Genomic DNA, 25,074 nt, shown 5'->3' on the forward strand with positions numbered 1-25,074 from the left:
CAGAGAGGACCCCGGAGGCAGCAGATGGAGCATGCCTGTCTAGCCCTAATGCCACCCTACAGGCATGGTGTGGGACAGGGAAAGGGGGCGAGAAAAAGCGGAGAGTAGAACAGCGACAGAACGCTGCAAAGAGCAAAGGAGCAGGGAGGGAAGGAAGAAAACGGGAAAAAGAAAAAAAAAAAAAAAAAAGGAGGAGAAAGGGGAGGAGATGAAAAGCAAGGGGAGAAGGGAGGACCGGGCGGGGAGGAGACGAGAGAGGCAGCTCGGCAGAGGGGGACGGGACGGGACCCGGCGCCCCGCGGGCCATGCGCCTCCTGGCTACGGCGCTGGCCGCCCTGCTGGCCACGGCCTCAGCCCCAGGTAAGCGGCACCGCGGGGTCAGTGTCCAGCGGGACCCGACCCGACCCCGACCCCGGCCCCGGCGGGACCCCGGCCCCGCCTCGGGCAGCTCCGCCCGGCGCCGCGGAGCGCGCCCGGGACCCCCGCGCCGGGCCGGGGCAGTGCCGGGCCGGGGCAGTGCCGGACCGGGGCAGTGCCGGACCGGGGCAGTGCCGGGCCGGGGCAGTGCCGGACCGGGGCAGTGCCGGACCGGGGCAGTGCCGGGCCGGGGCAGTGCCGGGCCGGGGCAGTGCCGGACCGGGGGAGCTCCGGGCCGGGGCAGTGCCGGACCGGGGCAGTGCCGGACCGGGGCAGTGCCGGGCCGGGGCAGTGCCGGACCGGGGGAGCTCCGGGCCGGGGCAGTGCCGGACCGGGGCAGTGCCGGACCGGGGCAGTGCCGGGCCGGGGCAGTGCCGGGCCGGGGCAGTGCCGGACCGGGGCAGTGCCGGGCCGGGGCAGTGCCGGACCGGGGGAGCTCCGGGCCGGGGCAGTGCCGGGCCGGGGCAGTGCCGGACCGGGGCAGTGCCGGGCCGGGGCAGTGCCGGACCGGGGCAGTGCCGGGCCGGGGCAGTGCCGGACCGGGGGAGCTCCGGGCCGGGGCAGTGCCGGGCCGGGGCAGTGCCGGACCGGGGCAGCTCCGGACCGGGGCAGCTCCGGGCTCGGGCTCGGGGCGAGCTGGGGACCCTTCTCCCGCCCCGCCCCGGCCCTACCCCGCCCCGCCGCCGCTCCCCCGGGCTCCCAGCAGCAGTGCTCCTTCGCAGCCATCGGATCCTTTTTAGAAAAGAAAGCTTTTTCCATGCGAGTTCATGGAGTTGGGTCCGCGGCCGTCTTCTGCGCCAGGCAAAGCCGAAGCAAAGGGAGATTTGGCATTGTTTTCCCCACTGGTGCTCTGATCCCGCTGGTATCAAGTGGAAATGGAACCTGTAGGTCACTTGTAAAAAGCATCCTCCCTTTAAGACCTTTATGCCTCCAAAAGCAAAGGTATATTGGACAGCACTGTGTGTCCTGAAGCTGCAGAACAGACACAGAGTCTGGATCTGAACTTCAGGTGCAGTGAACTTAGAGGCTTGGGGAAGCCTTGCTCATCCAAGGCTAATGAAAGAGTTGAATTTGAGCTCCAGTGCAGAAGGGGTGGAGGCAGAGGTTTGGTTCAAGTCCATCTTCAGTCAATGCAGAAGCTCTCTCTGAGGGGGAGCCTCTGACTTGTGAAACTTGCAGACAGATCTGTTTCTACTGGAAACAGCTGGTTGTTTTTTGGTGCTCTTGCTAGCCAGCTCCTAATGATTTTCATTTAAACAAAGAGTTTTGCTTCTTCCTGGCTCATCTGCTCTTTTTAATTGTAAAGAAATCAAACTAAAGCAGGTTTTGACAGTAGCATAGCTTCACTGCACAAACTACAACACAGATAAAAGCCATTCTACATGCTTCTGGTCGTGCCAAGCTGAGATCAGGAGGTAGCCACCCTAGTCTCATGCCCCTCTAGTCCCCCAGATATCCCAGTGTCCTTGCAGCCCTGGAGGTTGGGTTGTAGATTCTCCATGGAGGAAGGAAGAGAAGCCTGTATGCAACATTAAACCTGGACTGTGTGCAGTTCTGCACAGGAGCCACTCGATTCCTATATCAGCTGAAGTAACTGGGGTTCTCTCCCGAAACCACAGCCATGCTGAAACTGCTCACCACGTGTAAGGACTCAGTGGCCACCATAAGTTCTTTGGCACTGTTCCAGCACAAACAGAGGGGAGAGGCCCTGGTGTAAACAAGTTTCTGGGTGCTGGAAGTTAGTTTGGTTCTCCTGACAGTGCTGTTAAAGTGTTCTGCTGTGTAATATGGCGGACAGCAAAGTCCAAATCTAGATAATTATTGGACTTGTTTGTGTAAGCAGAAGTGGACTATTTTCAAAGTGGGATGTTTTAAAACAGCTTAGGCAGCAGTCACCTTTCCTGACTCCCCACAGGCTACTGAGACATGCTGGTGGAACATACCAGAGAAGGAAACAGCTAGAATGTTGGGATGGGAGCAACCAAGCAAGCTCATTGCAAAAAGGAGAGAAGTTTGATGGTTAAGCACACTGCAAAGAAATCACCGTCTCTGACTTTCTCTCCTCCCCCTTTCTATAAATAATTTCCCTTTCCAAGCTGAAATGAGACTGAAACTCTCGTGGTGAACTCCACCTGAACGGCTCCATCGTATTATGCTGGGAAGGCAGAAGAAGAAAACAGTGATTCCTCACTTGAAACAGCAATCTGAACTCTAGAAATTCAGTACTGTATTGGCACACAAGCCTGCTCTTAAGTTGTGAAGTCTCCTGCTCTTGGCAAGGAGCCCTATACAAGGGTAAGCCCCATGTTGGGGCTGACCAGTGCCTGCTAAAGACAGAAGGAACATGTCCACTAGTGTCTGAGAGCCTTCAACGAGGGTTTTCCTTTCCACATAGGAGGTAAATGAACTCTTTCCTTCAAAATCCGTTGTTCCTCCTCCAATGGCAGTAGGAGGATAAAGTCAAATGGATATTGTGTTTCTGCTTTACATAAAGCATCACACAACGCTATTCACTATGAGCTGATACCATGATAAAAGCAGCGTGAGATTTCCAAAACTCTCCCCATTGTTGTACTTGTGCAGCTGCACCAATGGGAGCCACAGAAGGAAGACAAGGAGATAGGTTTTCACTGATCAGAAACATGAAGGATTTAAATTTGATATGTCCCTATAAAAAGGCATTTCTCCAGAGGAAAAGTAGAAGCCTTAGGTATAAAATACCAATGTTTGTTTGAGTGTAAACAGCTAGAAAGGGATCAGAGTCTCCATATACAATGCTGCTTTATCTTCTCAAAAAGGCTTCCATCATCACCATATCTGACTTCCTCTGTATTTTCTCTTGGGTACTTCTTGGCACTATGTTCTGCCTAGCTTGGAATTAAGCAATGAGCTTTTTGCCTTTTATTATAGGACTTTGTTTCACAATTACTCCTAGCCAGCTTTTTCAAGAAAGAAATTCACATGTCAGGAAAATGACATAATTGTTTTTCTTTACAGTTTTCACAACGTGTTCATAATTTCAGCAGAAAAAAGGTCCGTGTTTTTCATTTACCCAAACAATAATTTTATAAGTGATTTATTAAACATGTATTGTATGTTTAAGTACATTTGAAGACCCCAAAAAGTGTTGAAAATCTCAAAGTTATTCCTTATTTACTAAGCAGCATGATCTTTCATATTTAATCTTATTTTGATGGCAGAGACAGCCATTTACTGGCTTCCCTTCTGCCAGTAAAGTGCCAGGGCTAGTCAGTCCAGAGAGTAGTAAGTGAAGCTTCATGCCTGGAAAGCTTTGGTGGGATTCAACCTTAATTTTAAATTTCAACATCCTGTTCTACTTTTATGCTTTCTACAATCCAAAATAACCTCTTTCTTTGGCATTTACATGAATTGCAGACACAAACATAATGCACGAATAATTTTATCAATAACCTCCTCCATGCTTAGGTGTAGTTTCTGCAATAATTTTTTGATTTTAAAAGCCAAACTGTTCTTTATACAAAATATTTTCTTCTTCATTAAAAAAAAAAAAGTCTGCTAGGAATAAACATGCTATTCAGTAGAAATTTTGACTGAAGTGGCACAAAACAATTATCATACTATTAATTTTCAGAATTCTTCTCAGTTGCAATGCAACTTCTCTAATTCAGTGGATTTACTGTAAGTAAGGTAATATAATTCACCACTTCATTTCACTGCTTCACTGGGACTATAAAACCAGTGTCTCTGTCTCCAAAACTCCTTCAGAAATAGAATGGAAATACTTTACTTGCTTATTTTGAAGATAAATATATGTTTGTGTTTCAGGAGCTGATGTCAGACAATAGTCTCTGCCAAAACGCTCATCCCCTTTATTAAAATGTTCTTTGCTTATGTGCTAGAAAAGTGTCCAGAAATGAAAAAATCATTCTGCAGAGTTGGAATTCTCATTAGTTTTGAGTACAGTACAGTACTCACATAACAGGAAGTTCACCGTTTAGACGACATTTCTTGCTTTGCAGAGTACATTGCAGGGAGTGCTTGCTCACTACTGGAATATGGTTCTCTCTCCAGTGGATGCCCTCACACCAGTAGATTACACATCACAAGTCATTTAGGGAACACACTGCCACAATTCACCATTGGTCAAAAATAGATCACTCTCTGATATGACTAATCAGGGCATTCTTGATGTGCATTGGGAATGAAAAAAAAAAGTGTGTTGATTCCCAAGCCTCAGAAAGTCAGTCCAGTATAAATCAGTTAGGCCAGGAAAGGGAAATCTTCCTCTAATGAGCAGCTATGGACACTTTTTTCAGCCTTCACCTATACTGGCTATTATTAGAAGTAAAGCAGAGAGACAAAGAAATGGTCTAAGTGATGGTTTAGGATGAAGAACATTAAAGACAAGGATCAGAAATTAATGGAACAATGGAATAATCACTTGTCCCAATATGATCTCATGTCATATTTTGTCATGCTAATAATATCAGATTAATTTGAATTTGTAGTCAGAAAAACTAGTCTGATGGATTTAACCCAGGTTTGCGATGACCATTTGATTATGACAAGGAGAACATTACTTAAAACAGAGGACATGGGGAACTGTGGGATATAGTGAATTCAGTGGTCTACCAGTGATAATCTAGGAAACAATATGATGTAAGGTCTGCACAAATGATGTCTAAAAGAAGTAGACAGAAGCATGCACATTGAAATTGTGACCTTATGAAATCAGCACAAGATGAGGACAGCACACAGGAAAAACTGAAGATGGGGTAACAGAAGTGGAGTGGAAGTCAGTACAGCAAAGTCACATGCTTGGGGATTAGTAAGAATTTCTTCGGTACACTGGTAACTGAACTGCAAATGACAAAGAAAGGAAAACACCCAAGTATGCTATTTATTTTTAACCTGACATATAATCACATATGAAAGTGTCATGATAAAGGACAAAATAATTCTGGGATATACTGGTCAAGGTGTATCCCAGTCAAATCTGGGAAGTACTGTGAGTATTCCACAGGGCACTGGAGAACTTCTTTCCAGACAGTGTCTATAACTGCAGTCAATTCAATTTAAAAAATTAATTATAATTAAATCAGAAACTTAAGTACTAACCAATGCAGATAAGGGCTGTTAGGGTGAATAGGGAAGACACTACTTTACTAGAGGAGAATAAAAGAGCTTGTCTTCTTTAGCTCAACAAAGCAAGGGCTGGGGCCAGATAATTGCTTTGTATATGGAGTCAGGAAGTAAGCTCTAGAGAAGAAAACACTATTTTAGGCTTAAAGCTGGCGTAGGAACAAATGAGCATATATTGGCTATTGAAACCATTTAGCCCGGGAAGTATGCAAGCCATTGGAAGGGCTGGTCACAGAACAGCTTTCCAAAACTGTTCAGACTGATAAAAGATTATGTGAAATTGGTCCTGTGACAGTAGCAAAATCTCCATGTCAGCTCTAGGTTATTGATTAGTGACAGAAAAATGCTAGAGCAGACTCACTGATGGAGGGCCTCATGCCATCCTTAACATCCACAGAGAGGCAGATGATGTCGGGTTGTCCAAGGTCATTAAATTGCTGCACACTAAACAGATACCATTGGTTTGCCTGCTGTGGGCTTGCATGCTGGGACAAATTAAGGTGCTGTTGTGCCAGTATGGAGGATTCTCACCATCTTTTCTTTCCTTTACAGATGCTTGTGAGGCTTTAAATGTGACAGTCTCTCCTGGACCAACAGTGCAGTACTCCGAGGGGGATAATGCTACCCTGTACTGCCACATTTCTCAAAAGAGAAAGACAGACAATTTGCTGGCTGTGCGGTGGGTCTTTGCTGCATCACCTACCCAGGAGCATCTGATGATCAAAATGACAAAGTTTGGGTCTGTCCAGTATTATGGAAATTATACTCATCATTTTCACAAGCAAAGACTTCATCTTCTTAAAGAGAAACATGGAACTATGTACAAATTTCTTATTTTAAGCCTCCATCAAACAGATCAAGGACATTATATATGCAAAGTACAGGAAATTGGCAAGCACAGAAATAAGTGGACAGCATGGTCAAATGGTACAGCAGCTACTGAAATAAGAGGTGAGAGATTACTGATTTCAAGTCTGTAATTTCTTCTTGTCCTGTGATCCCTTTTTTTCCCCTTTTAAATTCATCCAAGACATTTGAACTTAGATTATTTTTGAGTGTAATCTGTAGATAGGAGAAGAAAACCTAATACTCATCTTGTGTTTTGCCTGTCTCTTGGTGTTTCCCTTGCTCTTAATTCTAGTCTAGCAGCAGTTGGTAATTAGCACTTTTACCATCCCTTCACTGCTCATGTTTATATCACAGCAGGCAGAAAGCAGAGCTAGAAAAGCAATGCTGGTATTGAACTTTGGATAAAATGGCCAGCAGCAAGTGGCAGATAGAAACCAAGTTGAAAACAAGCCATCTCTTTGGGATGGATAAGCTCAAATCTTATGCCACCACAACCACACTTTCAGAGATGGGTGAAGTTGAATTTTCCAGAACAGTCTCCTTTGAAGAGATGGTTTTGCTTAGCAGCTGTGCCATCAGTGCTAGCTGGCAAACTACCCCTCTGCTTGTGTCTGTATAAAAGGAAAAGTTGATTTCTCACAGGAACAATTCTAAAGATACTGCCAGAAAGCAATGTAGAGCATTTTCTCATTCACTGAGTGATGTAAGTTCCTAAATGCCTGTAGTGAAACATATGGATTTGTCAGGAGTTCTTAGAGAGGGAATGGCATGTTCCAAGTAAGTGGCAGCAGAAGAAAAAGCAATATAAAATATTGTCATGCCATCTGTCATACCTCTCCTCACAAAGAGATACTCCACACCTTTCATAGCTTCTCAGGCTATTGCTAATTATAACACTGAAACCTCTCATTACTTTTCATAGCTGAACTGTGGACTTCAGATCAATGAAGTTATTGTAAAGAAGGAAATCCATAATTTTTTTTAAGTCCAGTCCTTAAACGATATTTTCCCCTGAGTTTTAGTATGGGTCATGAATGTATAATCAGAATAGGGATTTGAGACCTCATGACTTCATCATTTTCACACTGTCTGCTCAGCTGTATTTCTGCTCTCCACTTCAAATGACCCAAAGCAGAGCAGGAAACCTGAGATGATGGAAGAAGACCGGCCAGCCTGCAGAGTTGTGGACACCTTGTGGGGATCTGAGGCAAACACCACAACCACCCTGGCCCTGTAAAATCATATTTATCGTAAATCTAAATCCCGATTAAAGATAGCAAAAGATATCTGAAATATTGCATATCTTTAAATGTTATAGCAACTGTTTTACCACTTAAAGCCTCTTTCCTGGAAACAAAGGACCACCTTTGCTAGCATTTGGCTCATGCACCCTGAGGGTACTTCCTGCACTTGAGAGGGAAGGTAACTCTTTTCCAAGTAGTGATAAAGTTTCCAATTTCCCCAACAGTAACACTTGGGCTTTTCAAGGAAATTTTATTCCAAACACATTTTGTATTTTATATTATGAACAGTTACACTTTTTATTGCAAAGGGATTCACTTGTATTACAGTTAGACCCAGGATGCAACAAAAGGAGCAATACAAATTGCCTGAAGCGTTTGGATAGTTAAGTTATACTGCTTGTGTTTTATCTAATAAGGCAGCAGTGTTCCACCACATCACAGCTGCTGTGTTGCCTAACATTTTGTTCCAGTAACGCATCTGCAGTTATGCCCAAATTCAAAATAGTATCTTTATGCTAAAGCACCAGTCAAATTTCTTAAAACTTTACGCACCAAGCAGAGGCAGAAATAGGACAGTCCCTTTTTTATTTTTAAATTTATTCACACAGGAAGATGAGATTACTGTGCAAGACATAGATTTCCAAGGAGAAAAGAAAAGGATAATTCTGCTTCTTCAGAATGTAACTTGCTCTTGAAGCAAGTAGCTGGATCTATAGTATCTACAGATTAATTTATTAATTTATATTGAGATTTTGTTATTTGCTAGCAAATTTGCTTGTGTAAATTTGCATAGGCCATTAAGAAGTTGCAAATACATTTTGTTGTAATGCATAAATTTGTACAAATACACATATCGGACTTACAGAAAAACAATTGAGTTACAGGCTACAATTCCTTACTGTGTAATGATGACAGTTAAATTTTAGCTACATATCTGGCTACTACTTTAGGGGCAAAATAAATTTCTTTGGAAAAGAAGCCTTGTTGTGGAGATGGAGTCCTTGAAGTTTTCTGTTCCTGCACTCATATCAACTACAGCAACTCTGTAGTGTTTTCAGAAGGTCCACCTGAAATTCGAACTGTTGCAGTTTTCTCTTTTCAGTGTTGTGAATACAAGACATCAGAGAGCATTTTTAAGGGGGCTACTGTTAAAGCTTGTTAGTAAAACCAAGAGAAATCCACGTGCCAATGTTGCCAAGGAGTGTCTCCTAATCCAGCCACACAATGTCTTCTAAGATAAGGTCAACATTTTCCCTTTCCCCCATATCCTCATGAAGGCATCTCCTCCTTTCCTGGGCTTGCGTCATCAAAGTCAGCCTAAAACCAAGTTAATTATAGTAGAAAATACACAAAAAAACTAGTTTACCAGTGACAAAAAAACCCAAAAAAACAAAAAAACCCAAACAAACAAAAAACAAAAACCATAAGAACAAAACCCAGAAAAATGGTTCTTCTACTCCCTTCCTATCAGAAAACTCAAAGTAATCTGTATTCTTCTTAGAACAGTATTCAGCACCCCAAAAACATTATTTACTATGAGGCAATCCCTTATGATACTGCACATCTCCTAGGAAGAGCAGTATATGTTCTAGTGGTTTACAATCCAAGAGAAGAGACTACTTGTAGGCTGACAAATGTAGAAAATTAGGCAGTCCAACTACAATCCTACTGTGGCATGGCCAACAAAAAGAAGCAGATGATCACAACAATCTGTCTTGTTGGGAAGCTTATTTATCAGAATTTCCTGTAGAAGAAATCTGAGTTCTTAAATATTAGTTGCATGTGGCATTTTCTAATGGTAAAAATGTTGCAAGACACAGGAATGCAAGATCTTTTTTTTTTCAAAAATGAACAAAAGCCCTTTTTTTTAGGTAAGTTATCCTGAAATACTTGCCAAAAATATACATGTGTGATCCTTTCATGTAACAAATGAGTAATATGTTAGAATATTCAGGATGAGCTTCCCATCACAACTGAGGAGAAGATTTCATTAGTCCTGAAACTTGTATATCCATTGATCTAGCCCCACACTTTATATCCCTGCAGGGCACTCCTTAATGAATTCCCTTGCCAGTAAGATACTTGTTCTCTAATAAGTTGCCACATGAAGCTCTCTTGAAGATTCAGACTTCACTGGAAATCTGGAGGACATTAGCAGACTCCCATATCATTGCAGTCATTGCTAGAGGAGGAAAAATCATGGAATTGGCATAAGTGACATTATCTAATCTGATGTCATAAAAAATGTCAGCATGCAGAAACAATCTAGCTGAGGAGAGCAGAGAGAGTTTTGAACAATGTTTCAGCAGTCAGAGCATTTGGATTCTGTTTCTAGGCTGTACAGCTGTTATGATATTGCCAGTCATCCAACCTGAATGGAGGACATTTCTGTGAAGAGAGCACAATTCTGTGCAGCTGAACTGTTTCATCAGAAGGCAATTAGACAAAGCAAGATCTTGGGGCACCGAAGTCTAAGGCAGAATACATTTACTTCAAGAGGTTCAAACTTTTTATTGCTGACATTTTTAAATTTTTGTCATATCTTCTTTGTTTTTTTTTTTTTTTTCCAGTGATTTCATCAAAATCTTCTGATCATCCCACTTTCAAGAAAAAACATGAAGCTTGGAAGTTTTTTGAAGGTAAAGATACATCTAACTGCTACTGTTTTTATACAGTTAGTTTAGTCCAATGGACAGGACAACTAAAATGCCCCAAATCAGGGGCAAACTGATTTTGATAGTTCTTATGCAAACCCAGCTTTGCCTGAAAAATCATCCCACAAAGTACAAGCAGTCAAATAGAATGGAAGACAAAAGGGGGAGGTAAAAGAGAATGGAGGAGTCCAGCTTCAGTTTCTTGTACATCTGTTATGGCCAATGGGGAAATAACCACTGGAAATAAGTTACAGCCCCTGAATAAAAGCCATGAAGGGAGACTGCACATGAAAGCTGTAGTTCTTCCCCAGCCATTCAGCACTCTCCCCACTGACACTTTTCTTGTTTCATTGTTTGTTTTTTCTTTTGTTTCAAAAAAACCCAAACAAACAAACAAACAAAAAAACCTAAACCAAACCAAAACAAAAACCCAAACAAACAAACAAATAAAAAACCCCTACAGCTGTTTGAGCAGAGAAATAACCCAACTGAAGTCCTTTTGGGTTTTGAGTTATTGCTCAAACATTCCCCAAAACCCAAACCAGGCCTTTGTTTGCTCCTTAAAGTCACAACTCATAAGTGCAGCTATGCCTATTTGCATTTATGTAGACTTCAACCAAATTTTAAACTGAGCAGGATACTATAGGGAAGTTTCAAGAGGGTTAAACTACTTCTGAACTGTTACCCTAAATATTTTGGGCCAGAGCCTGTTTAGATCTTGTAGATGTAACTTTTTTATCTCCTGTCATTATGAAGCATCAGCTGCAACACTGACCATCATCTGTGCTTGGGTTTCAGATCTGTATGTGTACGCAGTGTTTGTGTGTTCCATAGGAATCATCAGTGTCCTCCTTTTTACACTTGTCATTCTCTGTCAGTCACTTCTGAACAGGAGGAGATCCACAGGTGAGCAAAATGCAATTCTTCATGACTGCAAAGCCCTTGCCAGAGTACGGGGCAAAGGAGAAGAAAATGCAGAGAAAGGAGGAAAAATAAATATTTCCTTGCCTTGATTGTAATTTTAAATAAAACTAGTAGGAAAAAACAATTCTGCCAGCCAATCAGAACAAAGGCATTTTCTTCCTTTTAAATAGGGAGGAAGTAAAACTTTAAATTTGCTTTGGACTTTTTAAAAAATCTTTTGCCTTTGCACAAACATAAGTTGAAGGTAGTTGAAACTTCTTTCAGATGAGACCAAGTGCTGAATCATTAAATGGCATTCTGACCAGAAGATAAAATTTTGCATGAGTCACATTTCTCTAAATATGTAGAGGGGTTTCGAAACCATCTTAACTCTGTTCTATTTTATTCTCCTTTCTTGAGTAGATGTCAATATTCTTGGGTTTTTGAGAGGTTTTATTAGCAATCTCTCACTTGCAGTATTTTCTGAAACTAAAACATTATTTCAACATTCAAATCTGTAATTTCTTAATAATATTTCAAGATCAAGGGTTACCATTTCATTCTTTGCCTCAGAGAGTGTTTCTCAAAGAGTCTGAATCAAAGCAGTGTTGTTGTAAAGAGAAGTGCTATTTTGTGGAGTAACCAGTGCAGGCTCTACTTCTATTTCAGTTTAAAAATGGTTTATTTGGAGACCTCATAAAAGCTTCAAGGATGAGATACCAGCACACTTAGCATGTCAGAAGAGAGTGTCAGGACCACCTCTGAACAGAAGCCTTCAGAGGAACTTTGGTTAGTGACTTGCTTTGTTAATGACAGGAGAGAATCATGGCTTTGCTGCCTCTGCAGCCTACACAGATCCCACGAAGGAACAAGAGACTCAGTTACACAAGTGAGAAGACATGTAAAGCCAGAAATAGATGTATAGAGAAGCCCTTGCTTAACCACAAACACATTTCAGGATGTGGCTCCATCTTCCTGGTATTGCACTTAGCAGGGTAGCTCTCATTCTGACTGAACCCAACAACTCTGCTTGCCAAGAGTAAGGAGTGAGATCGTTGTTATTCTTCCTACTCTGTTAAGTGATGACAAAGGTTTTGTGCCAAGGAAGTACCCACACTTAAGTGTGTTGGTCATGGTGAGTTACCCTGAAGCCACAAGCACTAGACTGATGTATCCCAGTTTTTGTTGAGCAGATATTGTGTTAGAATTTGCTTGGTTTTGTCAATTTACTGCTGTGAGCATACAAGCAGCTTGAAGGAAAGGTCTATTTACATTGAACCAACACCAGCTAAATATTGAAATAATATACAATATAGAATAAAGACATACAAAATATAAAAAGTAGGTTCTTCTGAGCTGCTAAAACCTTTCTTTGCTACCCAAATATCTGAATACTTGCATGCTCAAAAACATGTCAGTACTGTACATGAGCATTTCTTACTCCTGAAGGATTGGGCCTACTGTTCTCCTAGACATTTAAAAAAGGCCTGACAGGTAGATGGAAGCACTGCCTTGACTGGCTTGAGCATTGTGCTTGTGTTAGTCCCTGCTCCTGGTGCTCTCAGCACCCATTTCCTTAGGACCAAAATGCACCTCCTGGGAGCTGTATAGCTCCCTTGGAATGGGAGAATTTAGCTAAGGCCAAATATGAAAACTTTCCCACAGGGAGAGGCATAGTCATGTGAGTGCCATGTTGTCTCTTTCATGGTCCTTTAAAGAGCAGAGAATGAGAAGGGAGGGGCATGTCTGTGTTGCATTCAACTTCACATCATGACCCAGGGATGCACTCTCTCATCTTTTTGAGATATAAATTGGCAGTAGTTTGACCAGAAGAGCCAGAGTCTGTCCTTTAAGAGAGGCATGGAAGCCACAAAGCCACAAAAGAGCATCTTAATAATGCTGGCTCCTAAAAGGCTGCAGTGGGGGCAGCTGCCCTTGCTCAGGACTACTGACTCAGAGGAATACAAAGTAGAAGGATTTACACAGCTCACACACACAGCTCTCAGAGACAGGATGGTGGCTGGACTGGACCTCTGATCTGATCCCAGAAGGGATCCCTTTATGCCTGTGGCCACAATCTGACTTACACTAGGAGCAGCCGTGGCTTCTGGGGGTGAATGGTTTATTTCAGGCTTCTGGAAATAAATACAGGCATCACAAGGGAAATAAAAGTCTTCAAAGTAAAATTACTGGCCTGCTGTGTTTTTCCTTAGCAAGCTGTCTTTTGGCTGGGCTGACCACTGGAATGTGTGTTGCCCAGCATTTCTACAGCAGTTTTTTGGTGGTGTTTAATACATTCCCCTCCCCCAAGGCTTAGCTGTGTCTTCTAGTCAAACTGCCTTTTAAAGCACAATACAGTGTATGGTGACTATCATTAGCTCTCCCAGTGTAAAAACCTGGAAACTCCACCATCTCAGCAGCACAGGTCTGTCTGAAGTGCTCATTTGAAACTCATAAACTATGTTGGTGTGGAGCCACATTTTCTTTCTTTTTTTTCTTTTCTTTAACAGTGAAGCATTACCTGGTGAAAAGCCCCCAGAACAGGTAGGACACATCTCTTTACCCTAAACCAAGGTACCAGTTCTGGATTTGTTTTGTTATTATGTATGCTGAAGAATAGGAGTAATGTTTTCAAAATGCTTATGGGAACATAAAGAGTCTCAGATCCCTGACTCATGAATGTGCTTGCTGTGCATGGAAAGGGAGACCTACCTGGGCTAGCTGTAGGTCCTGCAGGTGTTCCAGTGACAAGCCTCTCCTCAATGCTCTGAATTCCTTTCTGAAAAGCCTACTTTCATTCTATGTGGGTTTTTGCTGTTCCCCAATACCTCATGGGATGATAATGACTTAAAGTGTCCATGCCTATAGAACAAAAAGGGGATTCCCACACACAGGAATGGAGTGGGGTTCAAAAGCAGATTTTCAAGGCCCACAGTCTGTTCCCACCTGAAGACTCCAGGTTATGGGAGGAAGAATTCTCCTGCTGCAGTGTTAATCACTGTCCCTTTAAATACCACCGGCTGCCAAAAGTTTTTTGATGGTGTGGCTATAAAACTGATTTCTGTTGTATGATTGTCCTCATATGTATATTGGACTGGAACTGCAGTAAAAATATATGACAAATATTTTACAAACAAAAAAGATGAAAGAGGGATGCCTCATAACAACACAGAAGCACAGCTGTTTCCCAGTTCTCAGTGACAGAAGCCATGTGGTTCTAGCCTTGCAGTTTAAATCCAATACCTCTTGGCACCACATACTGTTTCTCATATTCTCTTTAGACACTGTGGGGTTCAGTGCCAAGTATAGCACTCCCTAGATCAACCAAAGTTGATTTTTGGTGCATTCTCATGGGATTGTCATGGTATTCAATCTAACTGGCACTCAGGTGAAGTGAAATCAAAACAAATCAGCAGAGTGTTCAGGAGAGACCAATACAACCCAAAACTTTCATGTAATTCATGGATAGATCTTTGTGCTGTGACCTTGACCAGCCAGTGCACCACCCAAAAATTTAGAGACAGCTCAGTAGCCTTCATTTTTTATGGATGTTTTTGCTTTCCCCCTTCTTTACTAACTGCTGGGATAAAGTTGGAATTACAAAAAACAAACAAAAAATAAAAAAGAATGGGGAGGGAGAGGAAATCAGAGTATATTGGTAGGGAACATAAAAAGAGAAGAAAAAAGAAACCCATCTGAAAAAATGGAGCATGGCAGTCAGATAAGAACTCATCCTACAAGCTCTGACTCTCTGGGAACAGATGATAGCAGTGATCCTGCTGCAAACACTGAACTTAGGAGGCTGAAGAGCAGGGAGAAAACAAGCCAGTGTGATTTCTTCACCATAAAACACTTTCTAGAAGTGAGAGAAATGCATGACTCTATATGGATCAAAACACAATTTCAGGTGTTTCAGTGTGACAAGTTATGCTAATGAAATCCTCTATCACACAAATGCATGCCTAAAGTGCATTGACTTTGGGGCTTTAAAATTAAATAGCTATGAAAGTGTTACCAGCATCATAATTGTTATGTTTCACACTTGGTACCATTTATTTTCCACCCTCTGCTCAAAACACAAACCATCACTTTCTTTGAACTCATTGCTCTTCACCTGCAAATTTGTTGTCTTGGAACTTAATTCAACACATTTAGACCCAAAACCTACTGTCTAAATATCCATTACGCTAAACTGATTAACTAATTTGCATGAGATTCTTGCCATTTAAAATTACTGCTGTGCAAAATTCAGCCTTCATTAGAGAAGCTCAACTCCAACTCCCTTAGTGATATTTCAAACACAGAGTAGAATCCACTTTCAAAATTACATTAATAGTCTGGTGTCTAAGAAATATCTGTATTCCCACTGCAGTAATACCTAAGCATCTTAAAATATTTTATGTCTTGACATCAGAATGATGTTTTTACTTTTAATTGGAATCTAAAGCACAACGGGCTAAGTGATTTGCCCCAGATTTTGCTCACAAAATGGCTGTGGTAGAAAAGAAAATTAAATCCAGATTTCCTGAGTATCACAAAACAAATGTTTAGGTTTTGGTTTGCTACTTGACCAATAACAAATTAAGGAAAAAAAATAAAAGAGTTGACCAAAACCCATTTCTTTACCACACTTTAAAAATAACTACCTAAATAAAATAGTACAGTTAATTTTAGTTTTCCAAACCACCTAATTCAATTTTCTGGTGTTTTCTTTTCTTTAAATAACCTTCTTCATATTATTTTCCTTGTTATTGGATCATTTTACCAGTTTTCAGATCCAGAAACCCCCAGGAGGTGAAGCTTTGAAAACAGGAACATTTTTTTCTGCCTTTTATATTTGTCTTGGCCTGAACTCTCCAGTCCTTCAGTGACTGTTCTTCTGGAGATAAGTAACTGGGGTAAATTAAGTGTTTGCCTCAGAAAGCTGTCCATTTCAACACCTTGGTTCCACAGTGCCAATCTCACATTGCAGGAGCAATTCTGCCACGCAGAACCAGAAACATGTAGCTATCCCTGGCACCTTTTCACACAGCTCTCCTGTATGGAAAATATCCAAGTAACTCCCACTTCACTCAGGTGAATTTTTTGTCACCCCCCTGCAGACCTTTGACAGGAGAAAATAGCTGACTTAGATGGCAACAGGAAAAGTTCCACATCCTAGACTCTAATAAGGATAGCAAAGCCAGAATTCCAGTATCTTCCCAGGTTTTGCAACAGCCATGACCCCCATGACCTCCAGGTACCATGATTTATTGCACACCTTCCACAGGTTACTTCCCCAAACCCTAAATACTCATTAGATCCTTCAAGAAATGCACAATGTGACACCGTTGAAATAGAAGCCAGGTGGCTGAAGAAGGAGCTGGAGATAAAAAACTAACTTTCCTTTTAGACATAGAACAGGACAAGCTCACAAAGAGGCAGTGTTTCAGAGCCAAGGAGACTTTTCTGAGCCTCCTTGTTTGGTTTGAGGAGCTCAATTCTAAGGCAGCAAGTATAGTTATTGTGTCTTCCAGAATTAGTTAACCCTGTGTGGCCCTGGCATTTAAAAACCTGCAAGTCTCAAATACATTTCTTTGTAGCTTCACTTTTCTTGGAAAAGCAGGAATAAGAACTAATGCAACGAATTGACACTAAACCTTTTCATATATTGTGCTTAAAGAAGTTATATTGGAACAACAGCATTTTAAGATACACATCTGCCTTAATGACCTTGGATTATTAAACCCAAAAACATTTACAAAAGATCATTCTCATCCCCTTGTTGGTAGTCTTTCTTCTTGGTACTTTGCTGTTTGTACCAAGGAGCCAGGGAGAACAATTTCAATTTTTTTGCTGGTTTTAAACCATTTCATCTTGATTTGTGTGTAGAAAAAATGGTTGTTGTGGGACAGGTTCATAGTAGAGCAGGCAGACTTAGAAATTGTTTCAATCCAACCCTCAGTTTACATAAAACGTGATTTATTTGCAAATCATGAACATGTTTTATTTTTTAAACACACTTTAGAAAGTTTGGCAGCAAACCTATGTTTTTGACTGAGTACATGAAACAGAACTCAGGAAAACCAGCACCCCAGAGTCTTTTTGTACAATCCACACAAGTGTAAATCCAGAGTGATTTTACAAATGGTAGTGACATTCATTTGGATTTACAACTGTGTGGAATGGTAATATCTGAAATTTTGTTGTTCTTGTGTAGGCAATAGCTGAGACATCTTAACTTTCATTAAGTCTTTCGCCCAGTTTGAATATTATATTCAATTAATATAATGTTTCATTGTGCAAAAGAATCTGGAGAAGAGCAGGAGCTTGGGACAGACAATGTAAAATTCAGTGAAATAAGTGGTGTCAGTGTTACGACTATGGAGAGCCTGGTCGTGTTCCATGGTGTGGTGGAACTCACAGCACAGAAGAGAAACCACAACCACACTGCCCCAGCCTTCCCCAGGGCGAGCCCAGGGGCACACACAGCTGAGCTACAACTGCTTACCAAGACACCTCCATCACTGTAGTCAACCTAACTAAATAGTTCACACTCTCCCCCCAGCCCAGCTGTAAGTTAAGATTCCTTTCATTCCCACTTAAGCCAGTACAATTTTATTCCCTTTGGCTGCAAGCAAGGGGCCCCTGCAGATCAGTTACCACAGCTCAGCTGGCTCACAGTGACAATCACTGCAACTTCACTGCATATCCAAGCCCTGAATATTCAAAGTAGAATTTTTGATCTCAGCCTTTGGGAGGTGATAAGGGTAAAAAAATCCAGCCTTAAAAGACATTAAACTCTAATGGTCCAAAACCAGAAGCTCTCTTTGATAGGAGTCTGTTTACAGTATAACTTGTATTCCTCCCTCCTAGCTGAGAGTACCTTTTCAGCACAGATGTACTGGAGAATGCCTCTTTTAGAGAGTAGAGCACAGCTTCTCGTTTTATATTCCCTAGGCACACTGAAGAAGCCAGATTTTGCAGATATGGGTTTGTGAAGTCATACTGCATGCTCTTCTAGTCCCTCAGCCAGTCTTAGTCCAGAATCTGCATCAAAGATTTTGATTTTCCATACACTTCCCACGGGAGCTTATGCACCTATTGTAATCTCTCTGAGCCTCTGGCCCTCGAGGGCAGGTGGGCAGAAGTTCACCCTGGGTGCAGCAGTGGGGTCATGCATGCTTTTAAGGAATAGGTGCTATGAAATGGGTCTTGTTTAAACCTGACTGTTCGTGTTTTCTATGTCAGGATGGGTGAGACTCTTTGAGTTTCTCAGCCATACTATATGGCTGAAAAAATGCAAAACCCAGATCATTTCCAACCCCCTATAGGTTTTTTCCAACCTAAGAAGTTTCTCATTATATACCCAGATCATATTCCAGATTGTCGGGTACAGACTCCCACAGGTGGAAGTGACGTGCTTGCATGAACTCACAGGGACAGACTTTCTTTCCCTCCACTCCCTTCATTTTCCCCTGACTTTTGGGCATGTGCTTTGCAGCTCCGGGGAGACGGTTACCAGTGTGACAAGCATGTCTCCTCTACAGCCTAACAAAGTAAAGAAAAAGAAAGAGAAAGAGAAACTGGAGCAGCCACCAGCCATCCCAGCAAAAGGTATGAGAACAGAGGCACAGAGGTATTTCAAATCCTGAGCGCAGCCATGGAGGGACAGCAGAGCATGGGACATCAGGAATCCTGCACTTTGCCACTGTCTCCCTCACTCTTTGCCCACCTGTGAGGTGGTTTGTTCTTGCTCCCATCGATGGGGGAAGGAATGCCCTGTACCTGCTGCTGGGACAGGCTGTCCCCCCGCTGCAGCTTTAGCCATTCTGAGATGCTATTCAGTGAGTCCAAGCAGGAGGTCTCAGCTCCCAATAACTGAGAGAGAGGAGCCTCTGCAGCAATATTCATCCTGCTCGAGGGAAGCCAGCCCTCTGCACCCTTAAAAACTGCCAGTGCACTTGGGATGTCAAGCAAACTGAGCAGATAAAGACCAGCCTCTTGGGGACTTCGTTTTCCAGGAGGATTTGTGACTTTGGGATCAGTGTCACAAACTCTTGGGTGTACTTTCTGAGCAACGCTGCCAGTGCTAAGCCAGTGGGAGAGAGGAGGGAAAGGACCTGAAAATTGACTGTGGGTTAGGTGACAAATGATCAGTTCTCAGGGTATACTTGCTCTAGTGTTTGCATACAAACAGCATGCCCTTCATATCAGATTCTTTACACTTATGAATTTTTCTAATTCAAAACATTCATTATGTTTCTTTGTAAAATATTTGAAATATTGTTAATTTCACATATATACATGCATTTGCTTCTCATGTGCTATTAATATGTAATTTATAAATTGTTAATACATATACTAAAAGTGGATGATAATAATATGAAATGATCCCTTAATATTTATTTTTGTAGCTCCAATTGCCAATAATTTCCCAAAACCCAAGCTCTTGAAACCTCAAAGAAAATTGATCCTGGTGAGTAATTTTCCATGACTTATTTTCTGCATATTCTTCTCTTTCAATACAAATGCTGTAGTGTTGCCAGAACTCTAGGTTCAGATATTATAAATTGCCTTAAGAAATCATACAGGTACTTTTTTTTTTAAGTAATAATTTTTCAAGTGATGAATTATCTTGGTTCTTTTCATTTTGAGCATTATGTTACACTGGATTATGTTTTCCAGCTAACAGTTGTCATGTCTACAAACTTGGCCTGTCCTTAAATGAAAACTGATATTCATTCTCACGTGCTTTCTGGCAGCTAGTGTTTTGGAAAAAAATACCAGTTAGTGACAGAATCATAACTGTGCTGTTCACACTTCTTTTGAGACATTTCAAGTGAGAAATGGGAAGCCTCATTATTCTGCACTTCACTGGTGTAAATCAGAAATGCCTTGAATTGCAGGAATAAGATGCAGGATATATATAGTTCATACTAAGGAAAAAGCCCTTCATAGAACAGTTTCTCTTGGGTATGAGTTTCTGTTTGAAAAATACCCTTGCCAGACAAATCAGATGGATGGTGAGATGCTTCTCTGCTTTTGTAACAAAGCGGTGCCTGGACAAGACATCCTGTAGTAATAGAGTGACAGCATTTTACACCAACTCACTTTAGATGCCTATAGCTGTAGTGGTGTGCTATGCTCCCTGTGTGGGCAATAGAAAGAGAGATGAGTTAGTCAGACCCTGGTGCTCCTGGTATTTCAGACTTCTGCTCTGAGTTGCATTTTGGGAATCCTTTCTTCCTTCTCTGGCAATAGAGATCCCAGAGAGACCAACTCGCTCTATTTGGTGAAGGTGGGTGCCCAAAACTATGCCACTGGAATAACTCAAATGCCATGTGATGGTTTCACTTTCAGATGAGGCTTAGAACTGGGAACCTCCCCACCAATTGTCAGTAAATAATCCCTACTTTTTACAACCCTGGATACCTGGGCATAATGCCAGGCGACTTGAGAACAGTTCAGCTAATATCTTAGGTAATTTTACTGCTTGGATATGGAGCTCATTGTTCCTCTGCTGGTCCTGCTGGGATTGCCCCTTGGCCAGACTCTGCACATACAGGTCTGGCTTTGGCCGAGGAAGAGGCAGAGTTTTACAACTCCATGTAAAAGGCCTTATGTTGACATAGGTAATTGTGGCAGGCCAAAGCTATGCTAAGAGGACAAAGACACAGAGGAGAGCATTTGGCACCAGGGGTGACAGGCACCCTTTGCTGTGCCCACGGTGTGAACCCAGGCGTCAGTACTCAGGCAGTCTTCAGCCCTCTTAGGAAAAGCTCTCACCAGCTAAAGCACTCAGACTCTTCTTGCATGTCAATAAAGCACATCAACACATGCTGAACTTGAAGGAAATCTGTTTCCAGATACTTTTTCTTTCTGGAATAATTCCAAGGATAGCCCTCATATAGCTGTCAGTTCTTCCCTTCCTGTTACATTACACCAGCCAAGGTCCAAACACTTTGGAGGTGAGCAGGAGTAAAGAATTTTCAAATGACAAGATCAGCTTTGGCTCTCCTAGCCCAACTGAGGACCCACATGCTGCATGCAGACTGCAAACTCTGTTTTAATGCCTTGATATTGGACTTCAGTCTGGCAGCTGCTTCCATATGTTGCTCTCTTCCCTTTCATATTTCACCTCAGAATGCACCTGGAGAGATGTAGCAGCCCACAGAAAGTACATAATCTATGGACATGACTTAGTTTTCTAAGTTAAAAAGTGATCCAACAAATATGGACTCACCTAACAATAAAGTGCATTAAGGGACAAAGTAAACTAAACCAAAGTCAGTCTATAAGGCACATTTAGAAGCTGAACAGGGCATTTTCCAGAGCAGTTTCCCAGTTCTGTTCCTCTTGTCTCCTGTTACAGCACAGTTGTCTATGTTTTTGTATTCTCAGGAAAAAAATAATCCATACTTTTTGCCTTTAAACTACTTTTTTACAGTGAGGAAAATTAAACTAATTGAAGTTAAATAAGTTTAAAGAAATATAAAAAATGCAGAAAATACAGAGAAAAAGACATATCAAATACATCTAAATGAAACTCTTTTTTATTTTTAGCAAACTTGTCTCCCCATTTTAATTCTCAAAAATTCTCAGATTTAAAATTTTCCATCTGCTCTGGGGCAAAAATAATTCTTAACATCCTGCCAAATCTCTGCAGGATAAAATAACCTTTTCTTTCCAACTATAATGATTGCACAGCTGGTGTCTTTACTAGATCCTTTACACTGATCGCACACATTTAACTATGCAATCTGCAAAGACAGACACAAATTGTTGAGTTTCTGGGCTACTTTTTCAGCTTCCCTGTTCAACCCAAGGAAGGGACTATATTGGGGCACCAGGAGAATATTCTAGAAAACATAAGATAACAAGCTAGAGTATAAAGGAACATTACAAAATAATTCCAGTGTTTTGGGAATTTTTTTTTTTGTAATAGCCTAAATACTAGCAAAATTATTTCCAGAGGACATACGTTTTTGGTTTCTTGAAAGATGTTTATAATAAGCTAGAGAATTTCTTTTGTTGTTAATGTGCTAGAGTGGGTTGCAGTATAATTTTACAAGAACACAATAACCTGGATAAAATATGGACATAATCTCAATGAAAATGAAAAAAAAGAAGAGAGTGAGAGAGAGAAAGCCTAATACTAAGTTCAATTGCACAGCTCTGAGTAAAGCGATTTAAATACTCTGCTTAAGTCATATTGCTTTTGCTTTAGCCAGAATAACAATTCTATGCTCCTCCTGTTACAAAAATATTCCCCATCAGTGTCATTCTCTATTAGTATCAATGAGAAATGTGTACAGATCAAAGGAAATAGAGATGCTGAAATGCAAGAAGGGATGTTCTTTATAGCATGCAAGAAGCACAGAGAGTCATTACAAAAAAGAAAATTCTAGGGGCCCACAAACTCTTCTCTCTATGGGCTGTTCTGCTCTAGCCTTAAGTACTTAGCCCTTTGAGTTGGTAGAGATAAATCTTCTGCTTCCTCAACCAAATTTTCTGTCAAGTCTTTCATTGCCTCCTAGAGATGAGCTGTCATAGCCCAAGAGTGCCAGTTACAGAACATCATCTAAATGAAAAGGCTTTACTGTATTTTCATGAAAGTTTAAACCATCAATCTTAGGAGCTCCTATGTGATTCACTACAACCAATGGAAAGGATGTGACTTCAGGTTGGATAAAACCTTCAAATTCTTACTTATGCAAAATTTTTGTTGACTTCATCACTTTTAATTTTAAGGGGAAGAGTACCTGCCCAGATAGCACAGGCTATCTTCTAGGGAATCTTCTGATTCTGGCACTGGCATTCACTCATCTATATCATATAAATATCACACTTTGAAATCAGGTAAATATCTCCTGTATTACAAATTATCCCCTTGGGCTTAGTTCTTCAAACACACCCACATAGATGTCACAGTCCACAGGAGTTGGCTTTTGTTCCTACGCTGACTAACCTCTTGAATAACCTCTCTATTGAACAGAGTATATCTGGTTTCTCTTGTTCCTGTGGGACTTCTAGAGCAGAGTCCTCTCAGTGACAATAGTGCTGAGCTGTTTAAGAAGAGCATCCTTCTGCCTTCAGCTCATACAACACAGACAGAATTGTTTATTTCAGCATGGATTGGATCACCAGTGGCTCAGGGATTATGGCTATCTAAGGCAGAGGGAAATTTCTAGCAGTCGGTATTTTGCACAACTGGTAGGATTCCTCAGTACACTTAACTGTAGGTGTAGGTACCAATGGCCTTTTCCTTGAGAAAGAAAAAGGAAGTGAAATACATCTGCTCAGTAATTTGTGAATTCTGATGCTGGGAGCAATCAAGTCTGCCCTTCTACTCTATGACTTTAAATTAAAAGCTGTGCCACCCTCTGTTACAAGAGTTGCTTCCTCCACAACATGTAACAATGAGCAATGACTTAAGCTCCCAATTTCTTAATTATTGATTGGCATTATTGATCTCTACAGACTTCCAGTAAAGACCATACATATGACATACAAAGGAGTGTTGAACAGTTTTCCCCTTGACTCCCTGTTATTCTTTAATATTTCCATTTAGTCCTCATAATTCCTCTCTCTGTAAGATGAATAATACTTTTATTTTTTTTTTTTTGCAGTTTCTCCATAGGATGTGAGATGTCCATAGGACATTAATATCATTTGCACATTCAGGTTGACACCTGGAATTCAATATGCTAAAACCTACTGAGTTATGCTTGCTTCCCCATTCAGATTGCAGTTGCTACCTTTACCACCAAGAAGAAATAATTTGCATAAATACGTAAAATTTCTTGTTGGGTCTGGGTTGAGACTTGTGTATTTACAAAATCCTACAGCAGATGAATTTTGTGTGATGACACATTTGGAGAAACAAAAGTGTCACCAGTGAAGTGGAAACTTTTATTTACTTTGTTGGCTTTTTTGGAATGATAAGAAAGAATCAGCCTGATTTCCAGGAATGTTGGTTTAGAATCTAGGAATAACTGCAGCTGTAAAAGCAATAGAGCATTAGGAAAGGTGAGCATGCTCTTCTCACAAAACTCATTCAATGGGACTTAAAAGTCTTCTTCGTCCCTGACTCTGTAATCATAACTTCTGTGGGACTCAACAACAAAATTCAGATGCAGTAGTGAAAAATCTTAAGTTGTTGTAGATAATGTTCTCAGGGAGTATAAGAAACATTTCGTGCTCTAGGGTCTAAAAAATAGGTGTCTTAATGGGAAAAAACCCTGTCCTTTTTAACTGGTAATGCCACTAAAAGACATAATTACTCCTCTCCATATTGTCCAATGTCATATTTCTTAGCTTTGGCACTGAATGTCTCTCTTGACATTTCAGCAGTCTTATTGGCCAGTAGATAGATTTCTAGAGGATAAGTCATTTTGCAGATCTAGCTTCAGAACTTCTGCAGAAATAATTTCTGAAGCTCCTCTGTTCCAGGAGAATCTCTGGCTTTCTGCTAGCAATCAAGTCACTGACACTGATGAACACTTGAAGCTCTTAAAAAAACTGACTTCTGAGTTATGGTACTGTCTTAATGAGGAAGTCATCCCACTGAAGTTCACAGGGTTTGAGCATTAAGTGTACCTAGGAGCATTACTGATTTCAGCACATATTATAAAGGAAGGGGTTTTCCAATGTAGATTGAAAAGCAGGACTGTCAATAGTTAATCCTTTTCTCTCTGAAGCTACAGTGAATTTTGTCCTGCCTGACCCCATTGCCAGCATGTGCTTTCTCCAGTGTGCCCGGTGGCCCGGGCAAGGGAGTTGCAGCCCATCCACCAAGCATGCTGGATCTTTGCTTCAGCACATCCTCACTTTCACCTCCATCACTGACCCTTCAGTGATGGCCAAGCTGGCAGCCATATCCCATCCCCTCCACAGCTGTA

At 41.4% G+C, this 25,074-nt stretch overlaps 1 protein-coding gene across 1 annotated transcript in view; it reads left to right on the forward strand.

The window, feature by feature from the left end:
- Window positions 1-25,074, forward strand: part of VSTM4 (V-set and transmembrane domain containing 4) — a 30,447-nt gene continuing 5,373 nt past the window's right edge. The window contains exons 1-7 of the mRNA XM_062496581.1: window positions 1-360; window positions 6,094-6,492; window positions 10,205-10,273; window positions 11,087-11,194; window positions 13,702-13,735; window positions 18,675-18,787; window positions 19,588-19,649. Of these exons, the coding sequence (XP_062352565.1) occupies window positions 306-360; window positions 6,094-6,492; window positions 10,205-10,273; window positions 11,087-11,194; window positions 13,702-13,735; window positions 18,675-18,787; window positions 19,588-19,649 (840 nt within the window). The 5' untranslated portion in view covers window positions 1-305. The remainder of the gene's footprint in view (window positions 361-6,093; window positions 6,493-10,204; window positions 10,274-11,086; window positions 11,195-13,701; window positions 13,736-18,674; window positions 18,788-19,587; window positions 19,650-25,074) is intronic.

The sequence above is a fragment of the Cinclus cinclus genome, chromosome 7, assembly GCF_963662255.1.
Source record: "Cinclus cinclus chromosome 7, bCinCin1.1, whole genome shotgun sequence".
In the NCBI taxonomy this organism is placed as follows: domain Eukaryota; kingdom Metazoa; phylum Chordata; class Aves; order Passeriformes; family Cinclidae; genus Cinclus; species Cinclus cinclus.